At 45.5% G+C, this 24,812-nt stretch overlaps 1 protein-coding gene across 2 annotated transcripts in view; it reads left to right on the top strand.

Moving 5' to 3' along the window:
- LOC141051912 (leucine-rich repeat and fibronectin type III domain-containing protein 1-like protein) overlaps nt 1-24,812 on the top strand; it is a 78,711-nt gene that overhangs the window by 21,865 nt on the left and 32,034 nt on the right. For both annotated transcript variants that reach the window (XM_073549037.1, XM_073549036.1), the window contains exon 2: nt 1,115-2,506. In XM_073549037.1, coding sequence (XP_073405138.1) covers nt 1,125-2,506 — 1,382 coding nt within the window. In that variant the 5' untranslated portion in view covers nt 1,115-1,124. The remainder of the gene's footprint in view (nt 1-1,114; nt 2,507-24,812) is intronic.

Raw genomic sequence — 24,812 nt, 5'->3', positions numbered from 1 at the left:
CTAGAGGTGTCTGAAGCTTACACCACTTCCCCCATACAAAGTTCATCTATGATCATTCATGCTGAGCATGCACTTATAAGGGGGAAATTTAGCTGTTCCCCAACAAGGGTTTGGCCAACAGTTATTGAAGGGTATGGTGACTATAACACCTACATTGGTACCAATCAATTAGTACAATCAATTCTAGAATGAGCAGATTTCACATTTCGCTACCAAGGTGCACTAGTTTATAGTTTTGCTACAGCCAGAACAGTTGAGTTTGGAGACCACCGTTATACCATAACATTTCCAGTTGGGTTGTGCCGAACACTACGATGTTAAAATCTCAGCCTCATGAGCTCCACGACAATAACCAGATTTGTAATAGAATGCCTACTCTATTAATAATGAGCGTAATCCGGATTATGTCAGATTACACCACTGACCTCTGTGCCACCATTTTTGTCATTATCTCCCAATGTCATTTCCAAGTATTTTCGGCACAATACTGCATGATATTCACAGGGAGCCATTGTGGCTGTGAAAGAGTCTACAACCTGGAAATGTTAAGCCAGAGAACATCACATATTGAAAAAGGATTTACAAGGATTTTCTTAAAACCTACAGAAAATGACACATTATTTTGCAGCCATGACCCCTAAATTGTCTTCTACACGACGACATGGATAATATGGTAACACATCTGAAGAAGATCTGCTGGTTCTTGTAACATGTCTCAGCATCTATAATGAGACTTGTAGTTCCCAAGCAGTTACATGTACTTTATATGGAGCATAAAGTCCCATCTCTACCAAATGCGATTCCTCCATTAAAATTTGCTCATCTTGCCCTCTGCCTCTCGAGTCTTACTCATTATTTGATGTGATGTGTTAGGAATGGGTATTCCAATGATGTTTTGGTGAAAGAGAAGCTTAGCAATTTCTATACCTCCCATGTAGAGGGTGAACAAGTTCATGGACCCACTTTTATTCTAGGACCTGGCCACCCCAGGGAGTCCATGTGTTTGACCTCCACTGATCTCACTTCTTTAATTTTAAGAATTAGTCATTTTATGATGCTACCTGAACCTGCCGTTTCCCACATATTCTAAACCTGTGTACCTTTTTCTCCATAGATCCAGAATCATGAAGGGGATTATCCTCTGGATTTTAACACTCACTTTGGGTGTAGCAGGTGCTCAGATTTGTCCCAAAAGATGTGTGTGCCAGAACCTTGCCCAATCTTTGGCAATCCTTTGTGCTAAAACTGGACTTCTGTTTGTACCATCCGTCATCGACAGGAGGACAGTAGAGCTAAGGCTCACCGACAACTTCATCACGATCATTAGAAGAAAGGATTTCACCAACATGACCCGTCTACTTCACCTCACACTATCAAGAAACACCATAAGCCAAATCACGCCTTTCACTTTTGCTGATCTTCGTGGACTACGAGCTTTACACCTGGACAGTAACCGTATACTTTCCATGGGGTATGAGCAGCTTCGAGGACTGCAAAACCTGAGACATCTCATCCTTAGTAACAACCAGCTCAGTGAAATCTCGCCAGGATCTTTCCAGGATTTTTTAGGCACACTGGAAGACCTTGACCTTTCCTACAATAATCTGGCTAACATTCCTTGGCAAACTATTTCAAAGTTGACCAACGTAAACTCCCTAAGCCTTGATCACAATCTTATTGACTTTGTACCCAGTGGAGTTTTCACGAACCTTCATAAACTGGCCAGACTGGACATGACGTCAAATAAACTAAAGACTATTCCTCCAGATCCTTTGTTCTTACGCATTCCAGTCTACGCCAAGTCCAAAGGATCTCCACTGTCATCCCTCGTGTTGGGATTTGGGGGAAATCCATTGCACTGTAATTGCGAGCTTCTCTGGCTCAGGCGATTAACCAGAGAAGATGATCTTGAAACTTGTGCATCACCCATTAATCTTCTAGGGAAGTATTTCTGGAGTATAGCAGAAGAAGAGTTCATGTGTGACCCTCCGGTAGTCACACATCACTCGCCACATATAATGGTCTTGGAAGGAGAAGCTGTTGTCCTAAAGTGCAAAGCTGTCGGTGACCCTGAACCTTCCATTCACTGGGTGTCACCTGAAGGTAAGGTTGTTTCAAACTCTACTAGAGCCATCTCCTATGAAAATGGGACCTTGGAAATCACCATCACCACCGTCAGAGATAGCGGCTTGTTTACTTGTATTGCGTCAAATACTGCAGGGGATGCCACAGCACCGGTAGAGCTGTCAGTGAGCCCCCTACCTCATCCTGCCAATGCCAGTCAAAGGGGGCACAGACCTGATAAAGGGCCTTCAGATATTCTCACACCAGCCAAGCCTGGAGCCTCCAGCAATGACTCTATGAATCATCCAGAACGAAAAGTGATAACTACTGAACTGAGCCACAATTCAGCTCTTATACAATGGTTTCTAGATAGGAATATTCCTGGGATTCGGATGTACCAGATACAATATAACAGCTCAACAGATGACAGTCTTATTTACAGGTGGGTGTCTAATATGTCCCTGTAACTGTCCTGAATAAGGATTTCTCTTCAGTAGCATTCTGCCAGAACTCAGGGCCGGTTTTAGGCAAAGTGGGGCCCTAGGCAAAGTTTAAAATGGGGCCCCAAATGCTAACATACTGCACATCACACAGAAGCATTTCGATTGTATTTACATGCACTGAGTTCGGGCCGCTAAATGATCGTCAAAATTGAAGTTGTTCAATGCTTGTTTCCCGGCCTCTTTCCACCATCTGAGAAAGAATGATGGGAACAGAACGATCACTAAGGGTGTGTGCACACGTTGCGGTTTTTGCTGCGGTTACGCCGCAGTTTCCATGCAGTTTACAGTACAATGTAAACCTATGGAAAACCAAATCCGCCGTGCACATGCTGCGGAAAATTCCGCGCCGATTTGCTGCGGTTTATTTTCCGCAGCATGTTACGTCTTTTTTGCGGGACCGCAGCTGCAGTGTATGTTCCGGGACATACAAATCAATCTCTCTCTTTCTCATTCACACTGCCAAACCGCACTAGAGCCTGCATCAAATCCGCTGTACACATGCTAGGAATCCGCAGAAAAAATGCATGTGTTTTACCCTGCAGTTTCTGCCAAGAGATATGGATTCTCTGCAGAAAAAGCCGCAGACTAATCCGCAACGTGTGCACACACCCTAAGGGTGGTTTCACATTAGTGTTTCAGGCCGCAGCATCGGCCTGCACACGGCCGCCGCTAAGTCCCGCCACCTGCCGCGCCTCCTCCGGTAGCTCCGCCTACGGGCGCATGACGCTGCATGCGTCCTGCGTCCCCTATCTTTAGCACTGGGGACGCAGGCCGTGCACAGATATGCATTTGGCGGCGCATGCGTCCTTTTGACGGTGCGCCGACCAGCGCCAAACGCAACCTGTTGCAATTTGGTGCGTTCGGCGCACCGTCAAAAGGACGCATGCACCGCCAAACACATACCTGCGCACAGCCTGCGTCCCCAGTGCTAAAGATAGGGGATGCAGGACGCATGCAGCGTCATGCGCACATAGGCGGAGCTACCAGAGGAGGCGCAGCAGGTGGCGGGGCTTAGCGGCGGCCGTGTGCGTCCCCAGTGCTAAAGCGTCATGTGCCCGTAGGCGGAGCTACCGAAGGAGGTGCGGCAGAGAGCGGGGGGCTTAGCGGCCTGCAACGTTAATGTGAAACCACCCTAACAGATCACCATACAGTATCATGTTATCAGCAGGACATCTACAGTTTACACCCCATAGTCCTCCATATAATATAATCTGCCCCAAAGTCCTCCATATAGTATAATACACTCCTTATAGCTCTCCATATATTAAAATACACTGCTCAGTTCTCCATATAGTATACTACACTCCTCATAGCCCTCCATATATTAAAATACACTGCTCAGTCCTCCGTATAATACACTCCATATAGTATAATGCACCGCCATAGTCACCCATGTAGTACAAATCACTTCCCATAGCATAATGCACCCCATAGTTCTTCATATAATGTATTCCCCATAGTCCTCGATACAGCATAATGCAGCACACATATAGTATAATGCAGCCACCCCACAGAGTATAATGCAGCCCCGCCATACAATATAATGTAACCCCCATAGAATATAATGCAGCCACTCCACAGAATATAATGTAACTCCCCATAGTATATAATGCAGTCCCACCCCACATATAGTATAATGCAGCCCCTCCATAGAATATATGGCAACCCCCTCATGGGATATAATGAAGCCCTTTATATAGTATAATGTAGCCCCTCCATAGAATACAATGTAGCCCTCCTCATATAATAACTATAATACAGCGTCCCCCATAGAATATAATACAGCCCACCTCCCCATAGAATATAATGTAGCCCTTCATATTATTTAACACAGCCTCCCCCTATAGAATATAGTGTAAAATGTACCCTACATGGTATATAACACACCGCATAGTATACAGCCCAGCCCACCATGGTATACAGCCCACCATGGTATACAGGCTGTATACCATGCTGGGCTGTATAATACAGCCCAGCATTGTATAATATAGCCCGCCCAGCATGGTATAATACAGCCCAGCATGGTATAATACAGCCCAGCATGGTATAATACAGCCCAGCATGGTATATAGCACCCCAGAATGGAATAATACAGCCCAGTATGGTATAATACAGCCCAGCATGGTATATATCCCCCCAGCATGGTATAATACAGCCCAGCATGATATATAGCACCCCAGAATGGAATAATACAGCCCAGTATGGTATAATACAGCCCAGCATGGTACTGTATATAGCCCCCTCCCCAGAATGGTGTAATACAGGCCAGCATGGTATAATATAGCCCAGCATGGTATATAGCACCCCAGAATGGAATAATACAGCCCAGTATGGTATAATACAGCCCAGCATGGTATATATCCCCCCAGCATGGTATAACACAGACCAGCATGATATATAGCACCCCAGAATGGAATAATACAGCCCAGTATGGTATAATACAGCCCAGCATGGTACTGTATATAGCCCCCCCCCCCCAGAATGGTGTAATACAGGCCAGCATGGTATAATACAGCCCAGCATGGTATATAGCACCCCAGAATGGAATAATGCAGCCCAGTATGGTATAATACAGCCCAGCATGGTACTGTATATAGCCCCCCCCAGAATGGTGTAATACAGGCCAGCATGGTATATAGCCCCCCCCCAGAATGGTATAATACAGCCCAGCGTGGTATATAGCCCCCCCAGAATGGTATAATACAGCCCAGCATGGTATATAGCCCCCCCAGAATGGTATAATACAGCCCAGCATGGTATATAGCCCCCTCCCAGAATGGTATAATACAGCCCAGCATGGTATATAGCACCCCAGAATGGAATAATACAGCCCAGTATGGTATAATACAGCCCTGCATGGTATATAGCCCCCCCAAAATGGTATAATACAGCCCAGCATGGTATATAGCCCCCCCAGAATGGTATTATACAGCCCAGCATGGTATATAGCCCCTCAGCACGGTATGATACAGCCCAGCACGGTATAATACAGCCCGGCATGGCATATAGCCCCCCAGCACGGTATGATACAGCCCAGCACGGTATAATACAGCCCAGCATGGCATATAGCCCCCCAGCATGGTATGATACAGCCCAGCACGGTATATAGCACCCCCCAGAATGGTGTAATACAGGCCAGCATGGTATAATACAGCCTAGCATGGTATATATCCCCCCACAGAATGGTATAATACAGCCCAGCATGGTATATAACCCCCCCAAAATGGTATAATACAGCCCAGGACGGTATAATACCGCCCAGCATGGTATATAGCCCCCCCAGCATAGTATAATACAGCCCTGCATGGTATATAGCCCCCCCAGAATGGTATAATACAGCCCTGCATGGTATATAGCCCCCAGAATGGTATAATACAGCCCAGCATGGTATAATATAGCCCAGCATTGTATATAGCCCCCCCAGCATGGTATATAGCCCCCCCCAGCATGGTATAATACAGCCGAGCATGGTATGATACAGCCGAGCATGGTATATAGTCCCCCCAGAATGGTGTAATACAGCCCAGCATGGTATTAGCCCCCCCCCCCCAGCATGGTATGATACAGCCGAGCATGGTATATAGTCCCCCCAGAATGGTGTAATACAGCCCAGCATGGTATATAGCCCCCCCCAAAATGGTATAATACAGCCCAGCATGGTATATAGTCCCCCCAGAATGGTGTAATACAGCCCAGCATGGTATATAGCCCCCCCAAAGTGGTATAATACAGCCCAGCATGGTATATAGCCCCCCAGAATGGTATAATACAGCCCAGCACGGTATAATACAGCCCAGCATGGTATATAGCCCCCCCAGAATGGTATAATACAGCCCAGCATGGTATATAGCCCCCAGCACGGTATAATACAGCCCAGCATTGTATATAGCCCCCCCCAGCCTGGTATAATACAGCCCAGCATGGTATATAGCCCCCCCCAGCATGGTATAATACAGCCGAGCATGGTATATAGCCCCCCAGCATGGTATGATACAGCCGAGCATGGTATACATATAGTCCCCCCAGCATGGTATAATACAGCCCAGCATGGTATATGGCCCTCCCAGCATGGTATATAGCCCCCCAGCATGGTATATAGCGCCCCCCCAGCATGGTATATAGTCCCCCCAGCATGGTATATAGCGCCCCCCCAGCATGGTATATAGTCCCCCCAAAGTGGCCCCACAGTCTAGTACTCGCACTGATTTAAAAAAAACAAAAAAAAAACAACACTCCTCACCTTCTCCTCATGCCCGCGCTGCTGGCTGCTCCTGTCTCCTCCTGCACACAGTGAGAGCGCGATGACGTCATTGCGCCCCCGCTGTGTCAGAGGCAGAGCGGGGAATGATGGGAGAGGGAGCGTCAGCTGACGCTCTCTCCCCCATCACTGCCTCCTTCAGTGCGGCGGCGGGAGTCGGCGCTGGGGGCAGGCGGGCCCTCCTGCCTCACAGGGGCCCCATAGTGGCTGTGTGATGTGCCGCTGGCTGGGGGGCCCCTGGAGGAGCGGGGGCCCTAGGCAGCTGCCTGGTCTGCCTGCCCATAATGCCGGCCCTGTGTAGGAGCTAGACCTTCCTTTCCCTCACTTCCAACGTGCATTGTGCCTGCCACTGTTCAATCCTTGCCCACCCCGAACTAAAAACACCCACTACCTTGATATGATGAGGAGAGGAGAGACAAAGACACCCTCACTTTTTGCAATACGTTTCTGTCTCTCTACTGCCACAGATGGATTACACCTGACAACAGGCAGTGGTACATTATTTTAATATTTGCCTCTGACATCTGAGAGTTGTATAATATGGACTCAATGAAACAAGTCAGGAGTCAGTTCTCAAACGCAATTGTCAGAGTCAGATATGGGAGTAAAGTATCAGTCAGATCTGAGTCTGATATCAGAGATAAATGTCAGTTGTCAGAGAAAGTTATTATAATCAAGTATCAGTCTGGCATCAGAGGCATATGCCAGAGAGTCATGTGTCAGAGTCATATATCAGGGTCAGTTGTCAAAGACACATTTCAGGGTCTGATATAAGAGTCATATGTCCGAGTCAGATGTCAGAACCACATGTCAGAGTCAGATATAAGTTCATATGTTAGATCCACATGTTAAGGTCCGGTATAAGAGCCATATGTCAGAGTCAGGTGTCAGATCCACATGTCAGGATCTGGCATAACAGTCAAATGTCAAAAGCAGATGTTGGATCCACATGTCAGGGTCTAGTATAAGAGTCTCATGTCAAAGTCAGGTGTCAGAGCCACATGGCAGGGTCTAGTAAAAGAGTCATGTCAGAATCAGGTGTCAGAGCCACATGTTGGGGTCTAGTATCAGAGTCACATGTCAAAATCAGCTGTCAGAGCCACATGTCAGTGTCTGGTAAGTGAGTCACATGTCAAAGTCAGGTGTTAAAACCACATGTCAGGGTCTGGTCTAAGGTCAAATGTCATACTCAGGTGTCAGAGCCACATATTGGGGTCTAGTATCAGAGTCACATGACATGTCAGAATCAGGTGTCAGAGCCACATGTTGGGGTCTAGTATCAGAGTCACATGTCAAAATCAGCTGTCAGAGCCACATGTCAGTGTCTGGTATGTGAGTCACATGTCAAAGTCAGTAGTCAGCGCCACATGTCAGGGTCCGGTAGCAGAGTCATATGTCACAGTCAAGTGTCAGAGCCACATGTCAGGGTCTTTTATAAGATTCATATGTCAGATCCACATACTCAGGTGTCAGAGCCTCATGACGGGGTCAAGTATCAGAGTCATATGTCAAAGTTAGTTGTTAGACACATATGTCAAGAGTTCGGAATAAGAGTCAAATATCAGAGTCAGGTGTCAGAGCCACATGTCAAGGTCTAGTATCAAAGTCACATGTCGGAATCATGTGTCAGAGCCACATTTCAGGGCCTGGTACAGGAGTCAAATGTCAGAGTCAGGTCTCATAGTCACATGTCAGGATCATTTGCATCAAACATGTATTAATCTGAAATTTGACTCATATGGACACTGTATAGTGACAGCAAGTGACACAGAAGGCAATCATTTAGTGGGCAACACTTTGGAGGGATTTTTTGTGTTAATACAAGATAATTTTTAAGTGAAGTGACTTTCAGAATGTCTATTTATCACAATATCTATCAAATGAGATCAAGTTGTCTAAAAGTACAGAGACCAATTGATTAATCTTTATAGCGACCTGAGTTTTGTTTTTCTAAATTAGAGCTCTAAATCATTTACATAAGTATGGGATGTAAATAAAAAAAAAAAAAAAAAAACCACCCCAAAACAGCATGGTGGTTACCTGCTGCCACCATTAGGGGGAGCTTAGGAGTAGAGTTGAGCGACTTTGGTCGGATCGGGTTTCGTGAAATCCGACTGAAAGAAAATTTGAGTCGGATTAAACTGGTCCGACTAGGGCAAAAAAGATCGGAGTTTCGTCCGAAACCCGACCCCAATGCAAGTCAATGGAGAATAAATGTCGTCATTGAGTGGATGAATGTCATCCGCTCAATGCCGACTTTTATCCCCCACTGACTTGCACTGGGGTCGGGTTTTGGACGAAACTCTGACTTTTTTTGCCCTAGTCGGACCAGTTTCTTCCGACTCAAATTTTGTTTCAGTCGGGTTTCACGAAACCCGATCCGACCAAAGTCGCTCATCTCTACTTTGGAGCTTATGGCATACAGTTTATACACTCACCTCAATCATTAGACAGTATGCAGTGAGCTCTATAGCTCCCTCTAGTGGTGACTAGTGTTGAAGATTTGGAGCTTTGTAGGAATGAATCAGCACAAAACTTTTGGACAGATGATAAATAAACAAATCTTCACTTTTAAGGACTATAGAATTCAGTCCAATCCAATAGCTCAATGTTATCATAAGAGTTCCTCTTTTCAGCACTGGGGTGCTCATTTTTTTAGTATTCAGTATTTGGTTACATAGAAACTAGACGGAGATAATATTTTAATTTAATTTCTACACGTCTCCCGGACAGCGATCACAACTAACGTCGATCACTCCTGGCTACCATTCCACCAGCTGCATCGCGGTACTACAGTACATAGAATTGACCTTTTCCTGGCAGTGGTTTGATAGCAGATGGACATTTATGGGGAGACTCGCTTGTGATCCTGACCTTGCTCAGCTTACATAAGATGTGCAGCTAGGCCTGATAAAGTGTTTGCTTTTTTTTTGTTCGCCTCCATCTGAATATCCAAGTTCACATAATTGATTATTCTGAAGGTTCTTAACTGCAGGTGGCCATAGACAGAATAAGGCTGTGAACTGTGATAATAGTCATTATGTCCTTCTGTTCTAAAATGAGTGGAAACAATCAGTCCGAATCCTTCACGGGTTTGATCTTTCATGCTTTTTCAAAGTTTTGTTTTTTTACAAAAATTTCAGATCTACTTTTATTTTGTCAGAAACAGTGCCACTTTTTTCCTGTGGCTGTAACTGGTATTGCACTTTAGTCCTAATTGACTGAATGAAACTGAATTGCAATGTCCTACAGAATCCATGGAGAAGAGGCGCTGTTTTTGGAGAAAATGCAGTCCAGTCTTATAATGACCTTTTAAACCCTTACCTTGCTGTGGTGCTGCAGGCCCCTCACTCTCATCTGTGGTACGGCCACACTAGTTACAGACGTGGCTCTATTATGTGCTGCAGCCAAGATGTCAATGATACAAACGTCTCTGTCTTTTCCTTTTTACAAATTTAGTTAAAAAAGGAGACTATTGGGGGAAATTTTTTGAACTGAATTGTATGTATAGTATATGAGCTAAAAAATCATATTTGCTGGTAAGTTTAATTAAAAATTTTGCATGGTTTGGCTTCTAAAGGCGCTTTGTTTCTGGCTACAGAATGAGTTAACTGAGAATTTGTCAGTTAGCTTGTTCTGATGGGAAGTTTGTAACTCTTTTATCTAGCTTTTTCTGAGCTCCTCTAAGTTGATTTACAACCACAGACCTCATCTAAGTAGCGAGACTTAGATGTGGTCATAGATCAGCAGGGAGGAGCCCAGAAAAAAAAAGATAAAAGTCATAAATTTCTCATTAGCCTTTAAAAGAAAAATGGTCCAAAAATTTTAATTAAACTAAATTGCAGAAATAATTTTTGACAAAAAAAAGCAATTCATTTAAAATAAAAAAGGTTCCCTAAGGTTTGCATATTTTATTTAAAGGGTTGTTCCCAAAATTACAAGGTATCCCCTATCAGAGGGATATCAGACTGGCCATCAGTCAGACCTCAAGTGATCCTCTGAAGTGACTGTAGGTACAAAGGAACAGGCACTCAGTAGATGGGACATGCTCCATCTTCACTCCTCGCATAGTCTATAGGACTGTTGGAAAGGGACCCTTTTTTTGCACCTACATTTTAGCACAATTGGGGACCACAATTTAAATCATGCCCATTTTGTACAACCCACCATACTTTCTGTGAAGCTATGCCCCTTGCTGAATGAGCACTAAAAGGAATCTGTCAATAGGTTTTTGCTACACCATCTGAGCAGCATGATGTAGGGGCAGAGACCCTGATTCCAGCGATGTGTCACTTACTGGGCTGTCTGCTGTAGTTTTGATAAAATCCCGCTTTATCTGCTGTAGATCTAGCAGTGCTCTAATGCTGAGCTCTGTATAACCCCGCCCACAGCACTGGTTGGTAGCTTTCTGTGAAAGCTACCAATCAGTGGTGGGGGAGGGGTTGGACTACATTGAAGCAGATTTACTAGTCCTCTAGTCATAATCTACTGCTGATAAAACAGTGATTTTATCAAAACTACAGCAAGCAGCCCAGTAAATGACACAACGCTGGAATCAAGGTCTCTGTCTCTACATTATGCTGCGCCCAGATTAGGTGGCAAAAAAACCTGGTGATAGATTCCCTTTAATGTGATATTATGGGTCAATATTTTGGTGATTTTGGTGCATTTTTCACCAAGGTCTAGGTGCAAATACCTACTATTTTCTCCTACTTTACGACCTACAGCTATGGTTTTATGAGGAGATATGGGTCATTTTAGGATTGATACAAGATTGGGGAAAAATAATTTTAACATTGGAAAAAATAAGAGCTGAGACCTCCAGCAATATTGCTCTGACACTCAGCTAAGACGGTCACGGCATCCAGACAGCGGACGAACGGACAGCCGGCGGTCCATTCCTTGAATAGGAGTGATGGAACCAGCCTTTGTGCCTTTTGTGTGTCTTTTTAAGAGGCCATGGACCCCCATAGACCAATGCCCAGGTGGAACTGCTTCCTCCGAATCCCCCCATGGCTGCGTCCGTAGCAGAGCTCGGGTTCTCAGTTGGAGTTCTCCTTCAAGCAATCTCCCGCCGAGCACAAATGGCCGCACTGAACAGTAGTTAGGAAGGTCAGGCACAAGTGTGACGGAGGAATAGCTGCTGGACTTTGTTTGCCGGTCCTTGTCATTTCTGCTGTTTGCATGAAATCTCCGAACCTTTATGGATTACTACTGTGACGCTCAGAGAATACAGAGCGATTATTGTGTAGTCTCTGCCAGTTACCTAAGACCGTAGTATAAAGCACATCTGTCAGCTGAATATGCAGCCCCATGTAACAGCATTATATGACAGATACCGGCCACTCAAAAATGGATCAAAAGGACCCAAGAAAAAGTGTTAGAACTGAGAGATCTGCTGAAAGATAATGAGACACAGAACTTTATAGTAGCCTGCACAGACAGGGTAGTAGGTATGTTTTTTTTGGCATTTTTGCCGATGCGGTAGCTTTTTATTTTTTTTTGCAGCAGCCATATGTTATACTGCAGTATGTAGAATTTTAAAATTATTCACATTATGCAACCATAACCACAAACACATGCTGAACCACAATCAGGATTCCCAAAGAAGAAGTCCTAGAAATGCGTCTCAGTACTTATTAATCTTATTCAAGGCAAAGTGCCTGGTCTCTTGTCTGAGGGCACAAGACAGAGGGGAAGAGACTTAGATTGGGGATCTATTGTTTTCTATGATTTTGATTTGATTTGGTATTCTCTTAACTAAATAACCGCTGACTGAAAGCCTGTGAGTCCTGCTTCACCGCCCATTTGTAGAGAAAGCCTGTGAGTCCTGCTTCACCACCCACTCCTAGAGAAAGTATATGAGTCCTGCTTCACTGCCCACTTGTAGAAAAAGCCTGTGAGTCCTGCTTCACCTCCCACTCGTAGAAAAAGCCTGTGAGCCCTGTTTACCCTGTCCACTCGTAGAGAAAACCTGAGTCCTGCTTCCCCGCTCACTCATAGAGAAAGCCTGTGAGTCCTGCTACCCCTCCCACTCATAGAGAAAGCCTGTGTCTTGCCTCCCACATGCACTCATAGAGAAAGCATGTGAGTCCTGTATCCCCAACCACTCATAGAAAAAGTCTGCAAGTCCTGCTTCCCCCACCCACTCATACAGAACGCCTGCGAGTCCTGCTTCCCTCACCCACTCATAGAAAAAGCCTGTGGGTCCTGCTTCTCCCCAATATATAGAGAATGCCTGTGAGTCCTACTTCCCATCACTCATAGAGAAAGCCAGTGAATCCTGCTTCCCCCCACTCAGAGAAAGCCTGAGTCCTGCCTCCCCCAGTCATAGAGAATGCCTGTGAGTCCTACACCCCATTACTCATAGAGAATGCCTGTGAGTCCTACACCCCATTACTCATAGAGAAAGCATGTGAGTCCTGCTTCCTCTCATTCATAGAGAAAGTCTGTGAGTCCTGCTTCCTTCCACTCATAGAGAAAGCCTGTGTCCTGCTTCCTCGCCACTCATAGAGAAAGCCTGTGAGTCCTGCTTCCCCCCACTCATAGAGAAAGGATGTGAGTCCTGCTTCCCCCCACTCATAGAGAAAGCCTGTGAGTCCTGCTTCTTCCCCATTCATAGAGAAAGCCTGTGAGTCCTGCTTCCCCCCACTCATAGAGAAAGGCTGTGAGTCCTGCTTCCCCCACTCAGAGAAGCCATGTGAGTCCTCCTTCCACCACCCACTCATAGAGAAAGCCCGTGAGTCCTGCTTCCTCCCTATTCATAGAGAAAGCCTGTGAGTCCTGCTTCCCCCCACTCAGAGAAAGGCTGTGAGTCCTGCTTCCCCCCACTTAGAGAAGCCATGTGAGTCCTGCTTCCACCACCCACTCATAGAGAAAGCCTGTGAACATTGTTTTCCTTCATCCACTCATAGAGAAAGCCTTAGGGTACTGTTACACATAACGATGTCCCAGCGATCCCACAAACGATCCGACGTGGATGGGATCGCTGGGACATTGCTAGCTGATTGCTTGTGAGCTGTCACATAGGCAGCCCCTCCAGTGATCAGGACCAGCGAGCAAGCTGGTTACCAACGTAAACATCAGGTTTCTAAGGGCCCATTTTTTCATCACTGGTCTCCCGCTGGCCAGCGCGCATCGCTGCGTGTGGCAGCGGGAGCCAGCGATGAGCAATGCTGCACGCTGGTTATCAACGTAAACATCGGGTTTCTAAGGGCCGCGGGGCCCTTAGAAATCCGATGTTTACCATAGATACCAGCGTGCACTGCAGGCAGGGCGGGAGGTGGAGGCAGAGCGGCGCAGACAGACCGGCGTAGCTCTGGTATCTGCTACTCTGGTCTGACAGACTGGCTTTATAAATGATAGCACATAATCCCGTAGATGGATTCAAGAGGGATTTGGAAAAAGTGCAATTACAATCCGCTAAATATATAACCATTCTTTATTAAACACCTTTTAATAGGTGGAGAAGGACCGACTCACAAGATATTTCTATTAGTTGGAAGGGAAGCAGGACTCACATGCTTTCTCTATGAATGGCTTGGGGAAGCAGGACTCACAAGATATTTCTATTAGTTGGAAGGGAAGCAGGACTCACATGCTTTCTCTATGAATGGCTTGGGGAAGCAGGACTCACAGGCTTTCTCTATGAGTGGATAGGGAAGCAGCACTCACAGGCTTTCTCTATGAGTGTTTGGTTGAAGCAGCACTCACAGGCTTTCTCAATAAGTGGGTGTGGGAGACAGGACTCACATGCTTTCTCTATGAAAAAGTGGATGAAGCAGATCTTCCTTTGAGTGGGTGGGAGAAACCGGAGATGTCTAGCTTTCTCTATAAGTGTGTAAGAAAAATGTTGTCTCTGTCCAAATATATAAGGACCTAACTGTATTCCCAAGCTCAGAATCTCTCTTTCTATCCAGTGCTGGGAGATCTTATACAGCATCTTTAAATCCTTTAAAAAAATTGTATGTATTTATTTGATCCCATTTGCTCACTTGCTTCCCTCTGGTGATGAAGCTCTTTGCAGCTCATAAGATCTTCATGTAAGTATCATCAATGAGATGCCACGATACTGATCAAGGTGATCAGTTTTCTCCCGTCATGTTGTTAACATCCTTCAGAGCCATTTACTGCATGAATCAGGAGATTGCCCCCATTGACCTTCTTTTTTCACCAGCCGCTTGTCAAAATAAGCTTCTCATAGTTCTCCTAGAAGTGGAGAAACGTTGGTGCCAGGTGGAGAAAGGTGGTGGAGGAGATCTTGCGATAGGTAAAATGTTAAGTGTCCTCTAATGATTTTGTCCATGTTCTTGATCCATAGAAGTGACAACCACCCTCTGCTCAGGGAATATTCCTAATAGGTAATTCAATATTTCTTTCTTGACAGATAATTTCCATGCTGCATGTGTTGTTTGTTCCTGTCATCCTATCGTGCCAAGACAGTTTGTTCTGTTTCTGTTAGTGACGTTCAGTAGATCCTTCTCGTCTTGGCCAGGATTGGGTTCCGTCGGTTCAGCCCCGGAGAGGTTTGATTCAGTTAATTACTTAGAGATGATTGCACCATTGTTGTTGTAATGAGGAACTGATCAGTCCCTGTGTCCCAGCACCTGTCAATTTCAATAAGTAGCTAGATCTTTCTTGCCATAGAGCGAGGACTATCTGCATCTTCTTTTTTTTTCTTGGACATAACCATCTTGACGTCATCATGAGCACAAGGTGGAATGAGCTTCCTTAAAGCTTGTGTTAATATTATCTGAAACCTAAGGGCTAATACAGACGGCCGTATTTTCTGTCTGACAAAAGCAACAGATCACACCCGGAACAATGTTATTCTATGGGGTCGTACACATGTTCGATAATTTCCCCGGCTCACACAATGCCCAAATTGCATCCGATTATCAAATCGCACTTGGCCATGCATGTCAATGAGTACAAGGCAAACATCGGATTGCACTCGGATGACATCTGAGTGCAGTCTGATTTCCACGGATTGACAGAATGGAGAAGATGAAGAATGTTTTTTCCCCTTCTCATCTGAAAATATCGGATCACACAATGATCACATTGTGATCAAATTGTAATCAGAGCTTGATCATTGTGTGATTAGCATAATCAGTATGATTGTCTCAGATAAGAGAAAATATGTTGGTGTGAACCCAGCCTAAACTGGCCATACACATGCATTAGCTGTTGCCCCAGCACTCGTTCAGTGGCGGGCTTCTTTCATAAACATGAAAGCAGTGCCGGACTGGCCATCTGGCAATTCTGGCAAATGCCAGGTAGGCTGGTCCAGTGGTGGGCCGCATTGTCTGCTATGCTGATAACAGTATCAGGGTCCTCAGGGTGCAGTTGAGACAGAGCATCAGGGGGGAGGAACAACATGGGCCTTTCTGCTTTCAAAAGCCATGGATGAATTTCACTCCCAGTCTGTCCTTGCATGTTAAACGCCCCAGGGGCCGTGGGCTACTCTGTACCAGTCCGGTGTCTAAATAGGTGGAATGAAAAAGGAATAAAGTTTGTATATATATAGAAGTTTGTGACGCCAGCTGTGGTATTCTGGTCAGAAGTGACCAGCGCTGTGGTGCCGTTCCCCTGGGACCATTGGTATGACGCAGCTAAGGTGAAATGGCTCTCCACAGGCAGAGCTGTAGTCCAGGGGCCATTGAGGGAGGATTTTAGACCATTATGTAGTGTGGAGTCAAAGTTGTAGCAGTGCTGGGTTGATGATGCAGGAAGAAAACATATGACACAGTTGAATGTTGTCATGATCTGAATTTGATCTGACAGTTTTAAAAGCACAGAGTGAACTTTTTTTCCTTTTGGCAAGTTGCCAAAGTGACTTGACTGTCCCCGGTGGTGGTTAGTGGTATCGCACTTTAGGTTTAATGCACACATAATTATGAATTAGGTGTGGGGCTCTATAAATGAGTCTCAGGGTGTGTAATCACTGCTGGTGATATTCATTCATTGATTCATTCATTGATTCTGAGTTGGTGAGAGCCTGGTGGAAGGATGGAGCTGAGGAGGAGTCCTGCGCAGCTTAGCCAGGGGGGACGTGTGTCAGCTATGGTGTCTGGACGAAGGGCTGGCATGGCGTGGTGGGGTCGCAGTGATGGTGTCGGCAGGAAGTGTCTGCATGGACTGGTGGAGTGGCGACTATGGAGAGTGGCACTCACCATGTGGGACTTGGCTGCTGAGCTGGACTCAAGCATGCTTGCCTTCGTGGCAGAAGCTGAACTCATCTTTGGGACTCTGTTACTAAGCAGCAGCAACTGGTGGTGGACTCTGCTCCAAGGCTGCACTATGGTGAAGGATCCTGTTATGGTGATGGATCCAGGTGGAGGAGAAGACGCACGCAGGTGGAGGGCTCTGTTGCAGGAGCATAAGCACAGAGCATAAAGCTAAGTGGTGTTTCCCCTGTATTGTCTTCTTTCCTCATGTGTGTTGTTAGTGCAGTGGTGGGATTAGTTTCCGCACCGACCAATTCCCTAGTGAGGGTTTAGGGTCAGGGCGAGCAAGGGCTTTGAGGTACGCGTGCGGCGCCCGGTGCGGAACCGGCATAGGGAACGTTAGGAGTGCAGGGACACTGGCTCAGAGGAGCTCAGGAGGTCTCCACTTCCCTTTTCCCTATCGCAGGGCCCACCATTGTTAATGTTTCCCAGGTCCCCCTTATTATTTAAATTCGCCGTACTGGAGGCGGAGTTTCCAGAATTTATATTAACGTGTAATACCTAAATTCGCCAGGTGGAGGCGGTGTATCCATCTGCACGTTTTATTATTTAAATTCGCCCCACTGGAGGCGCTGTATCCAGGGTCACGTGTGTTATGGGTTCGCCTTGCGGAAACATCTGCGTCCAGACACACGTGACCATGACAATATCACCAGCCCATGCAGTTTTGTTTTTTTTGGTTCTCTGAGCAGCTTTTGGCCATGTGGAGTCCTGTGAGCAATTGTCAGGGTCTAGGGCCTTTGGCCATGTGGTGACCTGTGAGCAATTGTCAGGGTCTAGGGCCTTTGGCCATGTGGTGACCTGTGAGCAGTTGCTGCTGGGCTTCACTGAGGTGACTGGGAGCGGCATGGAATGTTTAAGCCACTGCAGCAGCAGTTATCTGGGTCTGGGGCCTCTGCTGAGGAAAAAAAAAAAAAAATGGCAGCTGTGATCTGGCTAAAAGCCCCTAGAGTCGCTGCTGGGGAGCGGGACTTGCTCATGCACGTGGGCGTACCCAGGCAGGTGGGAGGAATGGTGCCCCACGGAGCTGCTTGGTGTTCCCCGAGGTGAAGGGGTGCGTTCCAGTGATGAGCAGACTGGTGTAGAGTCCGCGGGGCTCACGCCAAATCTTTAATGCCGCCCCCTCCTGGTCGTGTGGAGGTGACCAGCGAGTGTATGTTCCTCCATATCCGGTCCCTTCTCCTCCTGGTGTGAGCAGCAGGTGTGCTGGGGGGGAGTAGGGACAAATCTCAACCCTCGCCTTTAACAAACCCTGGGAGGCGTAGACCTCATGGTGAAGAGGGTTGGAGGGTGGTGTTCCGTGGTGAATGGCGGGGGTGTGAGTGTGGTGACACAGGGGGACGCCTCTGCTGTCTAGTTCAGAATGAGTTCACCAATTATGACAAACAAATGTGTGCAATGAATGTTCAGGTCCGGACCTGTGTGTGAACGAGCGTGTATGGGTTCCACCAAAAAACTTCTTGTGGAAGTGTGTTGTGGAGCCTGATCAGCTCATAACAAACATACACATACACAAACTCGTTCCCCAGGTCGGCGCTGTGGAGATGAGTGGTGCCTCCAAAATGAACTGTATTGCCAATACCAGCGGTGTGTTTGTCATAAACCTGAAGTGTCAGGTAGTGGTGGGGTGAACTTGGATCTGGGCGTCCTCGCTGTAGGTGTTTCCCTAATGAGGAGTGGTCTTGAGGGACCAGAGGCCCCTCATTAAGGAAGGGGTACTGTCATGATCTGAATTTGATCTGACAGTTTTAAAAGCACAGAGTGAACTTTTTTTTCCTTTTGGCAAGTTGCCAAAGTGACTTGACTGTCCCCGGTGGTGGTTAGTGGTATCGCACTTTAGGTTTAATGCACACATAATTATGAATTAGGTGTGCGGCTCTATAAATGAGTCTCAGGGTGTGTAATCACTGCTGGTGATATTCATTCATTGATTCATTCATTGATTCTGAGTTGGTGAGAGCCTGGTGGAAGGATGGAGCTGAGGAGGAGTCCTGCGCAGCTTAGCCAGGGGGGACGTGTGTCAGCTATGGTGTCTGGACGAAGGGCTGGCATGGCGTGGTGGGGTCGCAGTGATGGTGTCGGCAGGAAGTGTCTGCATGGACTGGTGGAGTGGCGACTATGGAGAGTGGCACTCACCATGTGGGACTTGGCTGCTGAGCTGGACTCAAGCATGCTTGCCTTCGTGGCAGAAGCTGAACTCATCTTTGGGACTCTGTTACTAAGCAGCAGCAACTGGTGGTGGACTCTGCTCCAAGGCTGCACTATGGTGAAGGATCCTGTTATGGTGATGGATCCAGGTGGAGGAGAAGACGCACGCAGGTGGAGGGCTCTGTTGCAGGAGCATAAGCACAGAGCATAAAGCTAAGTGGTGTTTCCCCTGTATTGTCTTCTTTCCTCATGTGTGTTGTTAGTGCAGTGGTGGGATTAGTTTCCGCACCGACCAATTCCCTAGTGAGGGTTTAGAGTCAGGGCGAGCAAGGGCTTTGAGGTACGCGTGCGGCGCCCGGTGCGGAACCGGCATAGGGAACGTTAGGAGTGCAGGGACACTGGCTCAGGGGAGCTCAGGAGGTCTCCACTTCCCTTTTCCCTATCGCAGGGCCCACCATTGTTAATGTTTCCCAGGTCCCCCTTATTATTTAAATTCGCCGTACTGGAGGCGGAGTTTCCAGAATTTATATTAATGTGTAATAACTAAATTCGCCAGGTGGAGGCGGTGTATCCATCTGCACGTTTTATTATTTAAATTCGCCCCACTGGAGGCGCTGTATCCAGGGTCACGTGTGTTATGGGTTCGCCTTGCGGAAACATCTGCGTCCAGACACACGTGACCATGACAAATGTACTTCCAAGACTTTACTCACAGTTCTGTTTGCAGTACAGATTCTGGCCTCAGTACTGTGTCCTCCAGGTGAGGGGCTTAGTCAACTCCCAGGCAAAATGAAGTATACCCTTCCAGCACTCCCTGTCAGTATGTACCTTCCCTGGCCGTCTCCACAATGGTGCTTTCCACTTTCCTTCCTTTCCAGCACTTCACAGTCAGTGTCCCAGGCCAGCAGCTGCGAATCCTGTCAGATAGCGTGACTCAGGCGCTTCTTTGATCCTATGTGGCTGCCTTTCTGGCGAAGATAACTATGGTAATTTGCTGTGGCGCATGAAGTGGCCACAGCTGTTAGCTTGCTAGTTAAGTCTGATGTTCACTTCACTAGGCTAGGGGCTGAGACCCTTCTGCGACCTGGATTTTTCCCCCACCTAACGAACCCCACGGGAAGTACGCTCCACCCGTGTCTCTAGAAGAACCACTCTTCCCTCCAGGGAGCTTCCTTTCCAAAACAAACTGTCTAGCAGCTCCTACTGACAGGAGCTGCTCCAAACACGTCCTCTCACTTCCCTCCCTCTGAGGGAACTCTCCTCACATCCTACAAATCTCCTGTTCATTCCGAAGCACCGCCCACCTCCCAACACCCTTTGGGTACCAATCAGGGGCCATAGAGGGAGCTCTGCTATTCTACGTCTGTGTGGGATGCAGGTGTGGAATGTGGTCAGGTGTCTCCATCTTACCTGGTCATGGGATACCACACCTCTGGGTGAGGTGCAGTACCTCTGTGGCGACTGAATCCTCAGGGGCGCCACACAAGCAAGCTCAAATTGGGTGAATGTGCAGAGGAGAATGACCCGCTTGGCTGAACATCAAGCTAATGTGTATGTTCACCCGAAAGGGGTTTTCTGGTTTCAGGAAACCCCTGTCCCCAGGTGAAGTTTAATTATTCTAATAATTTTATCCATGTTCTTGATCCATAGAAATGACAACCACTTCTAAAAAAAAACAACTTTCCTTATGTCTGTTATTGTCTGCAGCGCTGAATTCACATCAAAAGAACTGAAGCCAATCAGGGATCTCAGCGTCTCTACCCGAGTTGATGGCATTAGCCGTTCAAAGCCGCTTAGCTCATTAGTTGGCCGTACGACAGTCTATTTGATATCAGCTCAGCAGACAAAAACATAAACCAGGAGCATCAGGGGGATGGCACTCATCACTGGACCTGGGGTGGGTGTGTAAAGCTCAATTTGAGTAACAAAAACCCTGCAACATGGATAGCGCAGTTTTCCTGAAACTGGAAAACCCCGTTAAGGGTGTATGTGCATGGCGTTATCACATACTGTACACCACTACCTACTGTCCACCTATTTGTGCACTGTATAGCACTAACATTTTTAAACAGTGAGGCACTGTATGATCTAATCTTTAATGGTCCACACTTGGAAGAATTTTTTTCAACCAAATTAAGATTTACTTAATGTAAAGGGTGAAGATACGACACAATACTTTTGTCAGTAAAATTAACTCATAGAAAATGAGAGCATGTTGAATGTAATATGACAATTCAAGACAATATGAAACATGCTAATATATATCCAGACTCAACAGGACAACTCATCATGAGTTATATGCACAAACAGAAAAAAATAACTTTGGATAGTCCAAGGTGATAAAAAAATATCACATTTTATTCATAAGCAAAAATATTACAGAACAAAAGAGGGGAGAGGGGACACATATAGATTATCACATAATAGTACTGTAGTACTGATGCAATACAATGTTATATGATGCCAAGGTCTATATGTGGAATTTATCAATATACATTAGTGTCAGTCTGCATTATTAGGACTTATAGAAAACATTATAAAATACCTTAAACACCAAGTACTAAATTGAAGAGAGAGATTGCGCGTCCACCCCGACGCGTGTTTCGGTCCTTCCTTCTTCATGGTCAAAGTAAGTTTGTCAGCACAAAGTGAGCATCCAAGCTAAGCCAGGCGCCTTGTAGAGGACATTGTGCTAGTAAGAATCAGAGTTTTTTAGTTGATGCATTTGCCTGAAATCTTTCTTTATTTCAATACAGTAAGCTAATGACGTGCTCGGTGCACCCATAGCGTGGCCGAACATTTCAGCGCACCTTCTCACTTACTTGTTATAAATGTATTACAGGAGCCAGCATTGTCTCAGTGAACTGGTGAGGGCTGTCTCTGGCATAGAAAACATTCCTAATGGCATCTGCTTTCTGAATTATGCTTGCACGGTTGGTCGGACTATCAGCGCATCTGCAAGGTTTTATTTAGCAAAGAATTTCAGGCAAATATAGCAATGAAATAAAAGAGCAAAGTTAAAATGTTTGTCAGCGTGTGCTTATTTTAAATAATACCTTTGGAATCTAAGAGCAGCATGACGTAGGGGCAGAGAGCCTGATTCCAGTGTTGTATCACTTACTCTACTGCTTAGTGCAGTTTTGTTAAAATTCCTGTTTTCTCTGTTGTAAATGTAGCAGTGGTTAGAATGTTAAACCATATGTAACCCTACACACAGCCCTGATTGGAAGCTTCCTGTGTACCCTGTTGGCAAGCTGCCAATCAGTGGTGGATGTGGAGTTACACACATTAGCCTGACTGTTGTGCATGTGACACCTAGTCCTGTAGTGATAATCTCCTCCTGGTAAAACACTGATTGTATTGAAACTTCAGCACACATGCAAATAAGTGACACATCCCTGGAATCAGGTTCACTCGCTCTATACTATGCTGCTCTCAGATTCAATAGCAAAAACCTGCTGACATTCCCTTTAAGGAGTTGTCCATCTCTGGGAACAGTTTCTATTTTAGTTAAATGTATTTGGGACTAAAAACATTTTTATGATATTTAGTTTCATTAAACATATTGCCCTGTTTTGCATTTACATGCTTATTGTTTCCCTGCACATTCAACTTTAATGTCATCTATGGTCATAAATCAGCTGACGGGAGGTAAAAAAAAGGCAGATAAAAGAGTTAAAAACTCTCCTATTGGACTCTAAGAATAAGCTCACTGACTGATTCTAAGTTAACCTATTCAGCAGCCAACAATAGACCATCAAACACGGAGGCTAAAAAAAAGCAAACGGTATCATAACAATACATGATTTTAATGTAGTTAAATAATTAATTAAATAAATTGTTTCCTTTGAAGGAAAAAAAAATATTTATGAAATAAGAATTTTGGCACAACTTTTTCCATAACTTTGCATTTTGCCTTTTCTCTGTTATTCATTATTGATTGACAACAGAGCTTTACCATTCCCTTTGCCAGCATGGACCATTGTGACTGGACAGTATAAAGTATGTAGGGACATGCCCCCAACTGTTAACACCTAGTTGTCAAATTATTCCTAAATCGGAATAACAGTTTTGAGAAAAAGAGAATGCAAGGTATGCACTAAAACGGTCGTTCCAGGAGCGCTGATTCCAGGTCCTTTTTAATGAATTTGTAAATGTAAAAATGATATAATATATACAGTTAGCTTAGCCGACTTCCGATCCTTGGGGATTCGAGCCTGGGACCTTTGCCCTGGCTGCTGCATAGTCCTGCATTAAGTGTCTGGTTTTACATTTTCCATTCATGCTTTCCTGTAATATGAAATAATAATCCCCAGCAAAATTTAATCTCGGTATATTCTTCTGCCAGTGATCTCTACAGAGACGTTCCCCCGGGTCTCGCTGCTTGACTATGGTAAGCCCTGTGTATTATCTCCTTAGGCTTTTTGCTCTGCCTGCCATCCAGCACTGATCTATGGCTTCAGTCTACTGTCTTCGTCAGGGTGGATTTTTGACTTGGTCCACTAATTTCTGTTATATTCCTCCATTATCGGCCCCGTTGCTTCAGCTTTCGTCGCCTTCTGTCTGTAACATTTAGTCTTCGGTCCTGCATGCTTAATCTCGTTTCATTGAATTTCTAATCTTCCTTGTTTTTCCGTTGACTTACGGGATGTGAAGCGGTAATGGCTTGCAATGAGCCCTTCAACCTTGGTCAGAGCTATTGGACCCTCAAGAGCTTATTAATACAGATTAGCAAAATTGCTTACCATAGCTGACCACATAGATAATTATTAAAGCTTATGCTACTGCTTAAAGCCCCACTATGTAGTGTAACAAGTAAAAACAGTAGAAAGCAATGGACCTGTTGCCAGTTCAATTTTGCTTATATTTTATTCCCACTGATCCCCTGAATTTTCCTTTTTTATTTTTATTAAGCCTCCAAACAGTTCCAGAGATACGAGCCTTTTTAATTTTATGGTCTTTACCAAAGAGGCATTGCTCACGGTATAGTAATAAAGAGTAGCCGAAAGACACGCCCCAGAGGATCTTGAGAAGACACGCCCGCTGGAAACCAACCATAAAAATTAGCACTAAATTAAGAGACCCATTTCTCCGGTGTTTTTTAAAAAAAGTCTCGAATTGTCAAATGAACAGTGGGAATAAATAAGAGCAAGAACCGGCCACTTTTCATCTGGTGACATTGGGGTAGTCCAATCTGGGACAATGATGGACTCAATCCCACAGTTCAAAAATTTTCGGCATGCACATAGAAACGAATAGAAAGACTTGTGAATGAGTGGCCATCAATCTACCCCAGTGGTGCCCGAATTGCCATAAATGTCCACCGATATGTCACATCTTTACCATTTATATGGGTTATCCGATTTTCTTTTTTTTTAAACAGTTACAAATGTTAAAAAAAATTAAAAATTAAACCGTACTCACCTCTTTATCCCCGAAGATCCAGGACTCCCCCTCTGGTGGTCCTCCAGCTGGGTGTCTTTGACAAGAAACATGGTCTTCTCCTAGGACATTGATATATGATGTGCCAAAAATGGTTGATGGGTGTGAGTCCCACTGCTCAGTAATTTTCAGCTCTTTTATAAAAATGAACAGATAGACTGGGAAATG

Source organism: Dendrobates tinctorius, unplaced genomic scaffold, assembly GCF_039654945.1.
Source record: "Dendrobates tinctorius isolate UK_male_01 unplaced genomic scaffold, ASM3965494v1 ptg000158l, whole genome shotgun sequence".
NCBI classification, from domain to species: domain Eukaryota; kingdom Metazoa; phylum Chordata; class Amphibia; order Anura; family Dendrobatidae; genus Dendrobates; species Dendrobates tinctorius.
This window is presented reverse-complemented; position numbering and strand designations above follow the sequence as displayed.